Source organism: Urocitellus parryii, chromosome 7 (assembly GCF_045843805.1).
Source record: "Urocitellus parryii isolate mUroPar1 chromosome 7, mUroPar1.hap1, whole genome shotgun sequence".
Lineage (NCBI taxonomy): Eukaryota > Metazoa > Chordata > Mammalia > Rodentia > Sciuridae > Urocitellus > Urocitellus parryii.
In genome coordinates, this window is record NC_135537.1 from 101,500,002 (window position 1) to 101,514,656 (window position 14,655).

At 50.9% G+C, this 14,655-nt stretch overlaps 1 protein-coding gene across 7 annotated transcripts; it reads right to left on the minus strand.

The window, feature by feature from the left end:
- Nucleotides 1–281: 281 nt before the first annotated feature.
- Nucleotides 282–11,190, minus strand: LOC144255841 (phosphatidylinositol 4,5-bisphosphate 3-kinase catalytic subunit delta isoform-like). 7 transcript variants are annotated; one of them, XM_077800837.1, is made up of 22 exons: nt 11,047–11,190; nt 9,228–9,456; nt 8,898–9,130; nt 8,337–8,516; nt 8,034–8,096; nt 7,562–7,651; nt 6,265–6,486; nt 5,529–5,625; nt 5,310–5,440; nt 4,877–4,927; nt 4,637–4,804; nt 4,429–4,550; nt 4,090–4,233; nt 3,841–3,940; nt 3,546–3,723; nt 3,333–3,446; nt 3,093–3,171; nt 2,456–2,623; nt 1,786–1,909; nt 1,471–1,616; nt 1,035–1,167; nt 282–419 (listed from the first exon to the last, which is right to left on the minus strand). In XM_077800837.1, exons 1-22 carry the CDS (start codon nt 11,188–11,190, stop codon nt 282–284), a joined length of 3,054 nt encoding a protein of 1,017 aa, XP_077656963.1. The 7 variants fall into 7 exon arrangements, with proteins under 7 accessions (XP_077656963.1, XP_077656961.1, XP_077656962.1 ...); XM_077800835.1 differs by having other exon boundaries at nt 4,637–4,801; nt 8,034–8,183; XM_077800836.1 differs by having other exon boundaries at nt 4,429–4,554; nt 4,632–4,801; nt 8,034–8,183.
- Nucleotides 11,191–14,655: the final 3,465 nt, after the last annotated feature.

Here is a 14,655-nt window from a genome sequence, read left to right on the forward strand (position 1 = left end):
TATTACACAAATAAAACACAATTTTTCCTATCTCTTGTTTTATACAAAGTATATTTTCACAAATTTGTGTCTTTGTACATCTACTTTGGATAATAATGTCCATCACATTTCCCCATCATCTTGAAACATTTCCTGTCTGTCTAAATAACTAGTGTAAACAAAAGGCAATTGTGTTGTTCTTTCCCATGAGGTGCAGGTCAGGTGTGAGGCCCCATCTAGGACAACCAAGGGTAGCTGTCCTCAGACAGGTTTGCCAGCCTGTGGCAGCTCAGAGGTGGCCACTATTGCTGGTTGTCTTTGGTCAGGTTGTGTGCCAGCCAGTTCACTTTGGTCTTCCAGCTCTCCCTCAGGGCTTCATTGAACTTCACCCTGAAGTGCTTCAGCCCCTCCTCCTCCGTCTTCCCCAGCGCCAGGGTGTCCTGGGACAGAATCATCACAACTGCATCAACATTCAGGGATCCTGACCCTGCTGCATCTGCAATCCCTTCTGCCTCCCTGTACTCCTGCCCCCTTTGGTTGTTGAAATTCCTTCCTAAAAGAACTGCAAGCAGAGGGTCAGGCGGCCTCACCTTAGCTGAGAGAAGGGCAGGAGAAGCTTTAGGGAATACACCCCCTCCCACTCTGCCTCTCACTAACTGAAAAGACAGGAATGCAAAGTGTCTTGCAAACCTACAAGAGACTTTATCTAATGCATGAAAGACACTGAGGACACATGGTATGACCAAACAAGATCACAGTTCACCTGCAACTGGGCGGGAATAGGCCCAGGGAGTGCAACATTCTGGCCACTTCCCACCATACTGCACTGCTGGGCCTGGGATGGCATGAGGGCTGCCATCTGAGAGGTGAATCTCCTAGGTCCCTGAGCTGTTCGGGCAAGATGCACTCTGACCAGGATGAGCTCTGCCAAGCTCATTTTTTATACTATACATAGGGAAGGCAGGCTCCTCCACAGCTGTAGACGTTCAGGCAGGCCTTGTGAAGTTTGTGGTAGACCCTGGCCTCCAGTCTGGTGTGGTCCTGTGCTGGCATACCTTCAAATAGTGGATGTCTTTGGAGGAGCTTAGCTCAGGCAGGCCTGCTGCCTGCATCAGAGCAAAGAGTTGGAGGAAGAGGAGCCCATGGCGCCGCAGAATGCTGTAGGCCTGTTCACAGTAGCCTCGAAACCTGCAGAGGTGGAGGAAATAGATAAATCCCTGGGTCCTCCCTGCCATCCCCAGCCCCAAACAAGCAGGGGTTCTGCATCCAGCCAGCACCTGCCCCTGAGTGTCTGCCCCTGGCCTGGACCTGCTCCTACACCTCCCATGGACCTCCTGTTTGCACTGCCCAATAGGGTACTCTTGGATTGGGGTGCACCTGCAGAGAAGGCAGCACCCCCAGGGTGGAGGCAGGAGTTAGCCTGAGGGCTATGTCCCCATCCCTGCCCCTGGCTGGACACTGTCCCCTCACTGGGGCCCTGGGCACCCTCACCTTTCAAATTTCTCATTATTACTAGTATTTCCCTGCTGAATCATGTGGACAAAGTCATGGGTGAGGATGAATGGGACTCGCTCACGGTTGATCCCAAACTTGGTCTTGAAATTCCCCAGAATGTGGCCAAAGTCAATGTGAAATAGCTGAGGGGAGGGAAGGGCAGGGAGAATAGGCTTCACAAAGAGAGGTTCCAGTTAGAGGAAGTCAGCAGGACTTGGGGCACTCTTCTGGGAGGTGTGGGTAGGTCAGAGAGGCCACTGGGCCAGGGATGTAAGACAAGCTCACTGGGCAGCTGAACACAGTGCCCCTTACCTGCCCATTCTCACGGATCATGATGTTGTCACTGTGCCGGTCACCGATGCCCAGCACATATGTAGCCACACAGTAGCCGGCACAAGAGAGGGTGAAATCCTCAATGGCTCGATCCAGGGCTTCTCTGGGTGGGGAAGATTGAAAACCAGGGCTCCTTATATTTTCCCTCCTCTTGAATCTGGCCTTGTGTTAATCAACAAGGAGGGCATTATTCTGGAGCATAGGTCACCACGCCCAGCTTGAAATTGCCCCCTTCTTCCACACAATACCATTCAGAGTAGCCAAGGTCTATGTATTAGATGAAGAGAGGCTGCATAAAGAGGCACAACTGACAGCCAAGTCCCTAGGTGTGTGACTGGGCCCTTGGTAGAAGCTCTGGGCTCAGGCAATATCACAGATGCTAGCCATAGCACCAGTTATTTCAAACCACAGCAGAACCCACTCAAGCTACATATTTGTGACTAAACACAGTGGTGGTTTTAACGCCCAAAGAGTTGAGTAGCATAACACAGCCATGAAAAATGGACACCCAGGAACAGTGACCTTCTCTGTCCTACCCCAAATCAGATGTGGGCCAGTGCTTAGCTGAGCCAAGCAGCCATGGAAACTGTCACAGGCCTTCCCTCACCTTTCACTCTATGGAGCCTCTCCCAGGAATAAGAAAGCCTACCCAGGGTTCTTGGACTTGAGCCAGTTGAGCAGGGCATCCTTGTTGAAGGCAGCCATGGCAGCCAGGTTGCTCTGGTTCAGCTGGATGTTGGCAATGGTGTCCGAGTGCTGCACCGCCTCAATGAGGCCCATGCAGTCACCAGTGGGAAGGCAGCCATAGGGGGTCATCCTAGCACATGAGAAGAGGCACAGGCAGACACTATGGTTAAGGACATTCTCTGGGGCTACTGGAACCCCCTGGAAATTGAGGCACCCAACAAAACCACAGGGAATACTGCTAAAATTCCTAAGGATGCCAGATGGGGTGTGGGGCTCTGGGGAAGGTGCCTTAGAGACACAGAACTGGCACCCAAGTTGCAGAGCACACCTTGGCTGGGCTCATGTTTGCTCTGAAGAGAATGAGTCAGCGGGCTTAGAAGAAGGTGGCACTGCTCCCCAAGGGGTAGGAAGCCAGGAAATAGGAGCTGAGCACCAGGAATGGCCTTACCCAAACCCCTCCAGCTCCCCTACCCCTCTTGTAAGAACAGCCGCTCTCACATCCAACAGGGAGGTGTCAGTTTAGACCAGGAACTCCTCCAGGAGCAGGCTCTGAGGCCTGTTACAGACCCAAACAAACAGTTGATGGATAGAGGCCCCACCTTAGGTCCAGGCCCTCCTGCTTCCACAGGGCGTCCATGAGCTGGATCATCTGCAGAGTCAGCATGTCCTGGCGGAGGTCTGGAAGGGCAGGAGTTTCTAGTGGGTTATACACCCATGCAAGGCTCAGAGCATCTGAGCTCTGTCTTCTCAGGGAACCCCCTGGGGCCCTACCACAGAACAGTATGGGCCTAGGTGAGAAGGCCAAGGCCTCAGCATGTCCCCTGCCCAGCCTGGCTCACCATCCCCATTCTTAAAGATGATGCCAACGCGATCACCACTGCCTGCCTCCTCACTGCTGTACATGATCCACAGGGGTTTCATCTTGGAGTCCATGAAGGTGCACTTTTCCACACTGCAGGCAGAGGGCCGTGTTGGCCTGGGAAGTTGGGGGCTTAGGGCAGGGGAGGGGGCTTAGGGCCTGGCTCCAGGTGGGGCTAGGCCTGGGGCTCAACAGACTTCTGCCAGCATCATGCTGGGGTCCAGTGGGGACTGCAAGTGTGAAAGGGCTTCTAGATAAGTATCCTGGCGCATGTAGAAGTGCATCAGCTCCTTAGTTTGGGGCTTGGTGGTCTTCTGGGAGCTCACCTTCACAAAGTCACTCAGGGCCTTCAGCTTGCTCAGTGCTTCTGCCTGGTGGGCAGAATGGAGTAGCAGCAGTGTACATGAGCCTGAGCCAGAACCAGGAGTATGACTGTGAAGGGGCCTGGAAGGGGAGCCCGCCTCAGGCACAGGCACTCTGAGCCTCACCTGCTTCATCAGCACCTTCATGTGGTGGGTGCTGCCCCTGAAGTAGGCCTCCATGATGAGGCCAAAACGCAAGGCCACGGACGGCACATGCATCTCAGAGCTGGAGGGAGAAGATGGGGCTGAGAATGGCCAGGAGTGGCACATAGACCCTCCCCAGCCCAGTAAACATGAGGTCAGCAGGCCAGGAGACCCTCATCCCCCATGGCTTTTCTAGGTTCCCAAGGAATCAGCAGGGGTGCATCCAGCTACCGAAGATGCCAGAATAGGAAGTGGCCAATCTTTCGGTTGGCCAGAGCCTGGTCCAACAAGAATTGGGTCAGTTCGCAGTCCAGGTAGGACTTGTACTTGAGGACCTGCACCAGCTGCAGCAAGCACTGGAGAAGCTCGTCGTCTCTGTAGGGGAGGAAGGCTGGTTGAGTCTGGGGTTCTGAAACTCAGGACAGAGGTCTCCAGCTGGCAGGTGACTGGAAAGAGGGTGAGGCCAGCCTAGGCTCATCTCCACCCAGCACCCACTTCCAGGTTGCCAGGGCAAGATGTCTTAGTGAGGAGCTGGCAGCCTGTGGGCCTCAGTGCCCAGCTGGGACTCACGTCAGTTTCTGCAAGGACCTGATGGCAAAGGAGCCCACGTGGCAGTCAGGGAAGCTGAAGTCCAGCAGCTCCAGGGCATTCAGGACAGGAAGCTCGGGCCAGGAGCACAGCAGGTAGAGCATCTGGAGGATGCTTTGCAGTCAGGTGGTGGGGGGCCCACTGCTATCTCTCTACTCCAGCTGTGCCTCTGGTGCCCCTCTCCACCCACCTGGGCCACATCCTCGTGCTTGTTCCACTTGGTCACGAGCAGCAGGTGGGCCAGAGCCTCTGGGAAGTGCTCCTGCATTTCATGCCGCATCTTCCACACCAGGTCCTTCTCATGCTCATACAGCTCTCCCGACCCCCGCTGCTCCAGGATTCCCTGCAGCTGCAGCTTCTAAGGGGCGCAGGCAGACTGAGGCCTCCAGCCCAGCACCTGGCTCCATGCCCCACCAGCACCCCAGCTCACCTCCTCCTTGGTGGTAGGCCCATGCTCCCCGTGACGTCCCAGCTCTAGAATCTGCAACAAGTGTACCTGCTGTGAGCTTCCCAGGCCTGGGCCAGCACTGGCAGGGCTCTAGGCAGGGCGTCTGTACCTCAGCACTACTGCCAACCACTCTTGCTGGTGGGAGCCCTCCTGCATACTGCAGGGCATTCAGTAGCATCTCCAGGCTCAGCCTGCCTCAGGCCAGTAGTACCTCTCCCATTGGCTGTGACAGCAAAATGTCATCAAACATCACCAACATCCCCTGGTGGGCCACATAGCTACTGGAACACCTCAAATCAGCATGATGATCCAGCCCCCAGCAATGGGCAAAGCCTGGGGTGGCCAGGGACCCCGTCTGAGGAGCTCCAGGAAAGCTCCTGGTTAGCGCTCAGCTTCCAAGAAGGACCTCACTGACCTTCTCCAGGGCAGGGTAGTACACCGGGTGAGGGGCCACCTTGGGCAGGTAGATGACCAGGGTGACAGCACTCTCTGTGTTGGAATTGCTATGCACGGTACCCATGGGGTTCAGCAGGTCTCCTTTCTCATCTGAAGGCAGGGAGAGATATAGTTGTAGGGGAACCAGTTCTGGATCCCTCACCCTCCAAAAGCCTCTCCCTGATGGGCCTGGGTCCACCTGGGACAGAGGGCCACATGTAGAGGCAGAGCTCTCCAGTCTTGAGCTGGTACTTGTAGTCAAACAACATGAGGTTGGCCCAGGCGATTGGAAAGTCCTGGAGAAGGATACTACAGATCAGAGTGAGCCTCTTCTTGTTCATATGCAGAATGGAACCAGTCTCCAGGCCAACCAGGAGAGAAGATCCAGACTGCATGGAAGGTCTCCAAGTTAGACCCAGGAGGAGGGGAAGGACCCACTATCTCTTTCCTATCAGAGTTTCAGTAATTAAGCCAGAAAGATCCCTTCCTGGCTGCCTGCATCTTCACACCCAGCATCCAGAGACACTTGAGTAAGCCCACCAGTCCCATAGGTGGCCCAGGTCAAGGGGAAAGTCACATCCTGGGTCTAGTGACTTGGGGCCCAGCCACACTCTTCCCAGGCAGCCACTCACTCATCATTTCTGTCCCCCTGAGAACAGTGTCCTTCCACCAAGGGAGCTGCCTCCAGGACCCCTAAGGACCACAGGTCTGGGCTAGATATTTCAAGTCAGGCAACTCATGAGCTGTTACTCAGGCAGCACAGGAAGCCAGACTAAGGAGCCAGACTAGGGCAGGCAGAGAGACTGGGGTCCCCAGGCTCTCCCAGGAACCTGTTCTCAGGGTGCCTGCCTGTGGGAGCAGGATGGCAAGAGGCCCCAGTAAGGGGTTTCACTGGGTGTCTGAGGCCTGGGCCTCTCCCAGTCAGCCCAACCCACCTCCTTCTTGGGTTTTTTCTTGCTAGAGTGCGCCTTCTTGGACTTCTCCGTCACCGCATAGAGTGCAAAGCAGAGCCGGGCCATGCGCGGCAGGTCACAGATGTGGATGTCAAACTCCAGATGCTGCTTCCACATGGGCTCTGAGCACATGCTCACCTCCAAGCTGGACATCGTCTTGCACAGCTTCTCATTGCCATGGAAGAGCCCGGCCTGCACCACCAGCTGGGGAAGGGGTACAGGGCATGGATGAGGGAGTGAAGGCCCCATCCCATCTAAAGTTCCAATCCTCTCCTTGAAGGTCCCCATTTACACAGGGGTCCAAATCTACTTCTTGCATTGAGAGTGGTCCAGCAGAGTGTAGGCTGGCAGCTCAGTGGTACAGGTGTCTTGCGGCATTGGTACCCCAGGCTGCGCTGGGGCAATCCAGTCTCAGTACACTTGACTCTGTGGGTCAACTCAGAACCTCAGTTTCCTCATCAGGGTTCAGAAGTTCCAGGGTCCCTTCTGCTTCTAACAGCTCTGGCTACCTTCATGCCTAGCATCTTCTGAGCCCCATGTGGCTCCAGTCTCCAGTGTACCTATTCCAGTTCCAACCTGCCAGCCCATCCCCAGAGCAGCTCCCACCCAATCCTCCATGACTCCTGCAGACACAACCCCCTTCCCAGATTGTAAAGTAATGCCAAAAAAAGAGACCCAGACAAGACATGCTACGCTCTGTGGACCCAGACAGGCATCACCTCCCAGAAGTGGGACAATAAATCCACCTCTGCAGGTGGTTCTAAGTGCAGAGGAGCCATGAAAGTGCTTTATGAAGAGACAACAGGGCACTGTTCCACAAGCCCATCGGGGCTCAGCTTCCAGGGGGAACCATGTGCAGTGTCCCCCAGACTCTGGGCACCCCTGGGTTGGTAACCCCTGGAAGCACCTCAGCCCAGCTGCAGCCAGCTTCTATGGTGCCTTACCCATCTCTGACTGGGCCTCCTACTTCAATGGGCTGTGTCTGATTCCACAAGCTCCACCAAAGTCAAATACCCACAAGTTGCTTGGCCCAGGTTTCCATTAATTGGCCTCCCTGGCCTGCTGGCCTGCTCCCCTCCCCTCTTATTGTTTGGATGTGGTTCACAGCCAATCCAGGCAGAGATAATGAGTAATGTGCCCAGGTGACTTTTGTGTGACACCCTCCCACTCTTCTTTCACTGCTGCCCCTCCAGGCTACAGCACACCCTGTTTGTGAAAAAAAAAAACACACACAAAAAAAAAAAACACCTGTCCACTCACCTGGTACCCGAGCGCCTACCTTCATCTGCTCATCAGCATTGATTCTGCTGCCCTGGATGAGCTCAATGCAGAAAGGCTGCTCCAGTGACCACAGGGACACAGAGGAAGGCTAGAGAGGAGAGGAGAGGGGCTTAAATCCCAGCTCATTCCCCTGGCTACTGAAAGGCTGGGGAGAGGGGGAGAGGGTCCCAAATTTATGGCAAGGTTCAGAAACCTGTCACCAACACCATCCTTTACCAATCTACCACACAGGGGCCCAGGGGCTCCAGCCCCCCTGAGATCTGCAGAGAAGTAGGCAATCTGGGATCGCAGTAGCTCAGACAGGACCCTACCCTGGGTGTCAGCTCAAGGCCCTGACTCTCCAAAAGGACTGCACCATCCAAAGTCCCCTGGATCAACACCTAGCCCTGGTGCTGCCCAAGAGTCTCTAGGATTGGCCAAAAGGAGGTAGGAAGAGAAAGAGGGTAAGAAAGGGGAGGACACCATCTCACCTTCTTCATGGGAATGGGGGGCGGTTTGGTGTGTGGTTTCTGGACCTGAGGGGTCGGTTTGCTCTGCTCATCCCTCATGGCAAGGATGGAAGAGGAGTGCACCATGGTCAGGTGGGGGGTCTGTCCACTGTGCAGGCAGCTGCATATGTACTGAGATGAGAGTGTAAGATTGAACTGTCAATGGGTGGTATATCCATTCCCTGGAACCAAGAGAGACCCACAGTCTTGCTCTCTCACTCCTATGCTGGCCCCTTCTAGAGTGGTAGGGATCCCAGAGTACAGAGGGCTCCTTGCAGGCCTCACCTTGAACTGACAGAGCAGGTAGCTGCCATAGAGGTACTCATGCCGCCCATTCACCTGCAGCACATAGTCCTCAGGCCGCTCCATTGTGAGGTTCTGGTACATCTTGGCCTTCTTCTGGAGGGCACAGGCCATCAGCGCTAGGGGCACATCCTTGGTGGACACCTGGATGGTGAAGCTCTCCTGTGGGGAGGAGGGAGGGTTGGCATGCTGCTCTCAGGCCCATAGGCTTCTGGGGAAAAGGGGCAAGGCCACATGCCTGCCTTTATTGGGTATCCCCAAGTGTGAGCCCTACAAGGGCAGGGCCTGGGTCATTCACTGGTGAAAGTAACAGCAGACACCCAGGAAATACTTGTCCAGTGAATAAGGGACCAATTCAGCCTTGGTGAGCTTACCTGGTGGGATGCCTGCATACCTGGAAAATGCCGTGTGATGCCAGTGAGTGAAGGGAAATTTGGGGGCCTGGGACACTGGAGTGTCTTATCAGTGGAAGGTCCCCATGGGCACAGCAGCCCATGTGCCACAGCTGGGGCAGCCTCCCTAGGACATGGGCTATGGGCTCACCCTGCTGCCCTCAAATTTGACATTGAGCAGCAGGTCTGGGTTGGAGATTTGAGAGGTGTTGCTGTCCCCCCAGCTCCTGGTGGAGGGCTCCAGCTGAAGGGGAAAACTGTATTGCAGCCAGGCCTCCCAGCCCAGCTGCTGCCGGTGTGCAGCCGCCTCCTCGCTGAACTGGCGCATCTTAGTGCAGAAGTCATTCACTTCTGGGTCTTGGAGGCAGTTGAACTCGTGGAGGCCTGTAGGGCAGGAGCAGGCTCAGTGCAGGTGCATGTGGCACCAGCCACCCAGGTGTGCCCTACCTTGCCAAGGTGGAGGCTGATCTGTGAGGCCTACCTTTGCCGATGAGGATGCTGATCTGTGAGTTGATGAGCTTCTCCATGCGGTCACCCTCGTGGGTCACCAGGCGCAGCATGGGCAGGAAGGGCCGGACATCACACAGCCGCTGCTGCTCATCCTCTAGCTCCTGCTGCTCTGCTGTCTGGTTGACACAGGTGAACACGTAGGCCTTGGGGTCACTGAGCATGTGGAAGAGGGGCTCATTCTGGGCTTCGTGCCACAGCATCTGGGAGGAATGGTTATGGTCAGCCTTGCTGGCCATGACAGCTGCTGGAAGGCAGGCAGAGGCCTCTACTCTGGGCATCCAACTCTGTATGAGCCACATAGAAGGCAAAGGGAGACCCCAACATCACTTCCTAGGAACCCTTTGGCCCTTAGGACCAACCAGCTAGTCAGCAAGCTTCCTGTCCCTGTGCTCTGTGAAGGACTTGATGTGTGGAGATTGGGGACTGAACAGCCACACCTGCCTTAGACACATTATCTAGGGCTGCTTTCACCCCACCAAGGCAATGGTGGCCTTGAGCCATGGCAGAGCTGAACCACTATGACACATAACACGTAGCCCACAAAGCTTCATGTCAATAAAAATATGAAGAAACCAAAACCACAATGAAGTGAGAGATGGGACCCCAGGGACAAGTCTGCTACTGTAGTGTTTCAACTTTAGGCACACTGTTTGAAGTTCTGTAAGCACATCAAGTGAACCATATAATGATGTTTACAGGAACTAGAATATGAACAAGATGTTACTGCGGTCACTCAGAAAAACAAGTCATGAAAGTTCATAATCAGAATTTAGTTAGAATGTGGTTAGAAAACAGGAAATGGCTAAGGTCGTGCCTGTGGCTGTCTTCTATGGCAGGATCACAGGCATGTCTCTTCCTTCTCATTCTTATTTTCCAAAATTTTATGGGCCAATATTATTATTGAACTCAGGGACACTGAACTACAGAGCCATACCCTCAGCCCTTTTTCATATTTTCTTTAGTGTCAGGTTCTCACTTAATTGCTTCGAATCTCACTACGTTGTTGAGGCTGGCTTTGAACTTACAATCCTCCTGACTCAGCCACTGGAACATTTGGGGACACACCCAGCTACTTTTGAAGTAGAAAAATATAAGGAAGGATGGAAGGAAGGCAGAGAGAAAATTTCCAGGACATTAAAAAAAATCCCTCAAGTGTGGTCCATTGCTTCTATCATTTTTTTCTTGTTCTCAATAATAGCTTTTAAAATTGTGAAATAAATTCTTGCCCTCGGGAAGTCCAAGGCATGACCCATTAAACCCGAGTTTGTAAGTGGCAAAATCCCATTGAAAGTCACAGGACAGCTTCTACCAAAGCAGATGTTCATTGCTTTGACTCAGTAATTCATCCTGAAATTTATTCAACGAACCTGAGGACCCTTTCCAAGGGTGATGGGCACTATGTTGGCAACAGTTTTAAAGACAAATTCCTGCAAGGCCCTTATGTGTCTGGGAGCAGATTGTGGTCATTAAAGTGATAGACAGCATAATCTGAGTCAAACTTCCAAAGTTCCATTCCAGCACTGGAGGCTTAAGGGCAACTGAGGCTAGTAGCTGGCCCTCTGGTAACTAGGGAGGGGAACACATTGCCATGGGGTAAGCTGAAACTAGGGAGGGGAACACATTGCCATGGGGTAAGCTGAATTCAGATAGTAAGTGGAGGTTAACCACCCATTTTATACAAGTTCTTGATATTGTATATTTTTCAAAATTTATATCTGAGGTTCTCAAGTGTGAGGAACAATGTCTCTGTCTTTCTGAGCTCCCAGGGCTGACAGGAGACCAGGAAGTACCTGCTTGATGGTGCTGAGGTTGGCATTGCAGGACACAGGGAAGCTCAGGTAGATCCCTGTGGGTAGAAGGAAGTCAACCACCACACTCTGATTCTTCTCCACCTTGGTCCAGAATTCCATGGGACAGTCAATCCCCAGGGGCATTCTGCTTTCTTATTTCTCTGTGGCCACGTGACATGTAAAGGAAGCAAAGGCAGAGAGTTTTTGAGAGTAGTGTATGGGGGCCTCAGGCAATGTGAGGCTCAGGGCTGAGGGCTCCCAGGTGGGCACATGGTGTTCTCCTCCCACAGGGCCCCCACTGCCCAGGTAGCTGCTGCTCCTACTGCCCCAGAAAACTGTCTGCACTCGGCTGCCTCTCACCATGGTGGACACATCTGCCTCCCTCACAGCGGGCCCAGAGCCATAGACCAAATAATTTTCCTCTGGAAATTATGCATCAGGGAAACACTATCATGGCCATCACCTGGCAAGGAAAAATGGCAGTGTGGCTGGGTGTACAACTCAGGATTTATGAAAGGCCAAAGGCTATGACTGGACAAAATTTGTATTTTTTTTATTTTTTACACTGGGAATTTAAGCTAGGGACACTCTAACACTGAACTACATCCCCCATCCTTTTTATTGATTTTTTCCTCCACAGGGATAGAACCCAAGGGAATGTAACTACCGAGCCCCATCCCCAGCCTATATTTGTATTTAGACACAAGATCTCCATAAGGTATTTAGGGCCTTGATAATTTTCCGAAGCTCTCTTTGAAATCCTCCTGTCTCAGCTTCCCAAGCAATTGGAGTAACAGGTGTGCACCCCAGAGTGTGTGCTTGTGTGTGTGTGTTTGTGTGTGTGTGTGTGTGTGTGTGTGTGTAAGATTTGGTGAGATATATTGATTGAACTGAGCCCCAAACCTGCCCCCACCACATACATAACAAAACATTACAGATAAATTTTGTCTTCCATAAACTCCAGAACCAGATCAGCCCCTTACTTCCCTCACTCCCATCTTCCCCCTCCAGGTCACCACCATCTGGAATCTGTTTATCTATAGCCTCCATCAGTGTTTTTACTACTAATTTGTATCCACAAAGAAGTCCTAATATTTTTGAATGCCTTAAATCTTCCTTAACTAGTGAAACTTCTGCAACCTGCTTTGGCTACTCAATTTATGTTCCTTAGATCCATCCAGGTGGATGAATACATGTAGCAATAGTACATTCATTTTAACTCCTGCAAGGTGTTTCACTGTATAAAGAAAGCACCTTGTATTTGCCCTGAGCATGGTGATAAACTTGGAAGGTTTGTTTCTATTTTCCTTAGTTGTTACAAAAGATGCTACAATGTATATTCCTATACTGGGTTCATAGCCTGCACCTGGGAGCAGAGAGGAGGCTGGTCCAAGACCAGTATGTGAACCTCATGTTTGGTGTCAAGGAAAAATATACACATTAAAAGGGAAAAGACAGGTAAAATTAAGGTTCAGAATGCATTTTATTTAATCCAATGTATCCAAATTATCATCATGTTGACATGAAATAAACACAGGGAAAAAATACTAGAGATATTCCAACTATTTTTAGTATTGATCCTTTGAAATATTATGTATAGTTTATGCTTATTTCATTGCCAGCTTTTCTTTTTCTTTTTGTTTTCTGCCATTTCACTTTCAGAATTTTATCAGAAATAACTGGCCTTGGATGGTGGTTTAGCTCAGTGTCGGAGCACTTACCTAACATGTTCAAGGCCCTGGGTTCTATCCCCAGCCCAACCCAAACAAATACCACAAGAATTATTTTGTCTGCTCAATTTTCACACCATTTATAGGTTAAAAATATTCACCAACCCAAGTTGTCCCAAACAAATAAAGCTTTTCTGATAAAGACCAGGTATCAAATTCTAAATTTCAATTAATGTAAATTAAATAAACTGTGGGTTATTTTGGGTGTGGGATGATGTGCAGTTCTGAGGATGGCACCCAGGGCCTTGTGCATGTGAAACAATTGCTCTACTACTGAGCTGCCTCCCAAACAAACAGAAAGTTTTGAAGTTCATTCCTCAATTGTGCACTATCTACATTTCAAGTGACCAAGAGTTCCATGTAGTAAAACCTATGATAGGTATAAATCCATCATTCACTTGCTCAAGTACCCCCATGTTTTCCTCAATGTGGTGCTGCCCATCGTGAGCTCATGCTCAATCTCCAAATTACCCTCAGCATTTGCTATTGTCAAACTTACTCATTTTTGCCAATCTGATGGGTATGAAATTGGCTTACTTTGCTTAAATTGGTTTGCGCTGATAATTCACAAAATGTTTAGCTTTTGCAGAAATCCTAATTGTAACCTTGGCATGTGTCCTATGGGGTTATTTATCTTATTCTTATTACTTTATAGAATCTATATATTCTACATTCTATTTCTTGCGGATTAAATGAAGTGGAAATGTTTTCTTCCTACTCTGAGTCATCTTTTCTCTTGGTATATGATCTATTTTTGGTAAATAAAAGTTTTTATTATTAATGAAATAAAATATATCAATGTTTTTGGAGGAGATCACTCAGTATTAGAGATAATTAACATGCACAAGACCCTGGGTTCCATCCCCAGCACTACAAAAAAAAAAAAAAAAAAAGAAAGCAATCCCATGCAACTTCCCTACCTACTGTAACATCACAGCTCCTATATTTAAATGACTTTTGAAAGTAGTTGAAAGGACATTCAGTTTTCATTTGTTTTGAGAGAGTGCTTCACTATGTAGCCCAGGTTGAATGCAATCTTGCGATCCTCCTGCCTCAGCTTCCTGAGTAGTGGGGATGACAAGCATGTGTAGTGGTGCCCAGCTACAGACATGTTTAATTTAAGAGTGATATTCTCTGGTGGCATTGCCAGCTGGGGCCAGGCATCCCTGGTGGGATGCGCAAGTGGCTTGGAGCAGTGTGATTCACACATTACCTTGTCATCCCAGGGCACTGCTGCTGGCAGATGATTCCTTGGATTGTGAAACCACATCCTATTTGAGGTTCCTCTTTCTTAGAATGGCCAAGCCAAAGATTCCTTTATTATTCAAAACCTGGGGGACTATCAGGAATCCTGGAGAATCTGTCTATGATGCCATATGTTCTTTGGCCAAGTGGGGAAGTCAGTGGGACACACTGGGTCACCTAATCTGGTGAGGCCAAGATGAGCACACAAGGGAAGACCTACCAGAAGCTCTGAACAAAAGGCCTGGGTTCTGAGAAAATGCACTCCTGCTCTCCTGCCCTCAGCACCCTGGAAGTGAAATCTTCAACCATACTTCCCCAGCTAGATGGCAGGGAAATAACTCTACAGAAAGTGCAAAAGTGGAAGACCCATGAAGACTTGTGCAGGATAGAGAGTGAACAGGAGACAGGACAGGAGAAAGCCAGATCTCCTTCCCTCTCTCTGTTCCCAGGACTCAGAGTTCATCAGCCAAAAAGCCTCAACCCTCTTCTCTGGACAAAACCCAGACCCATCACTCTCTCTCTCACAGATGTCAGCAAATTCAGGGACTTCAGAACTGTCCAAGAATGAAAACTGATATAACCACCTTGGAAAACTCTCTGGCAGAATCTATGAAAGGTGAACACACCTGTGCCC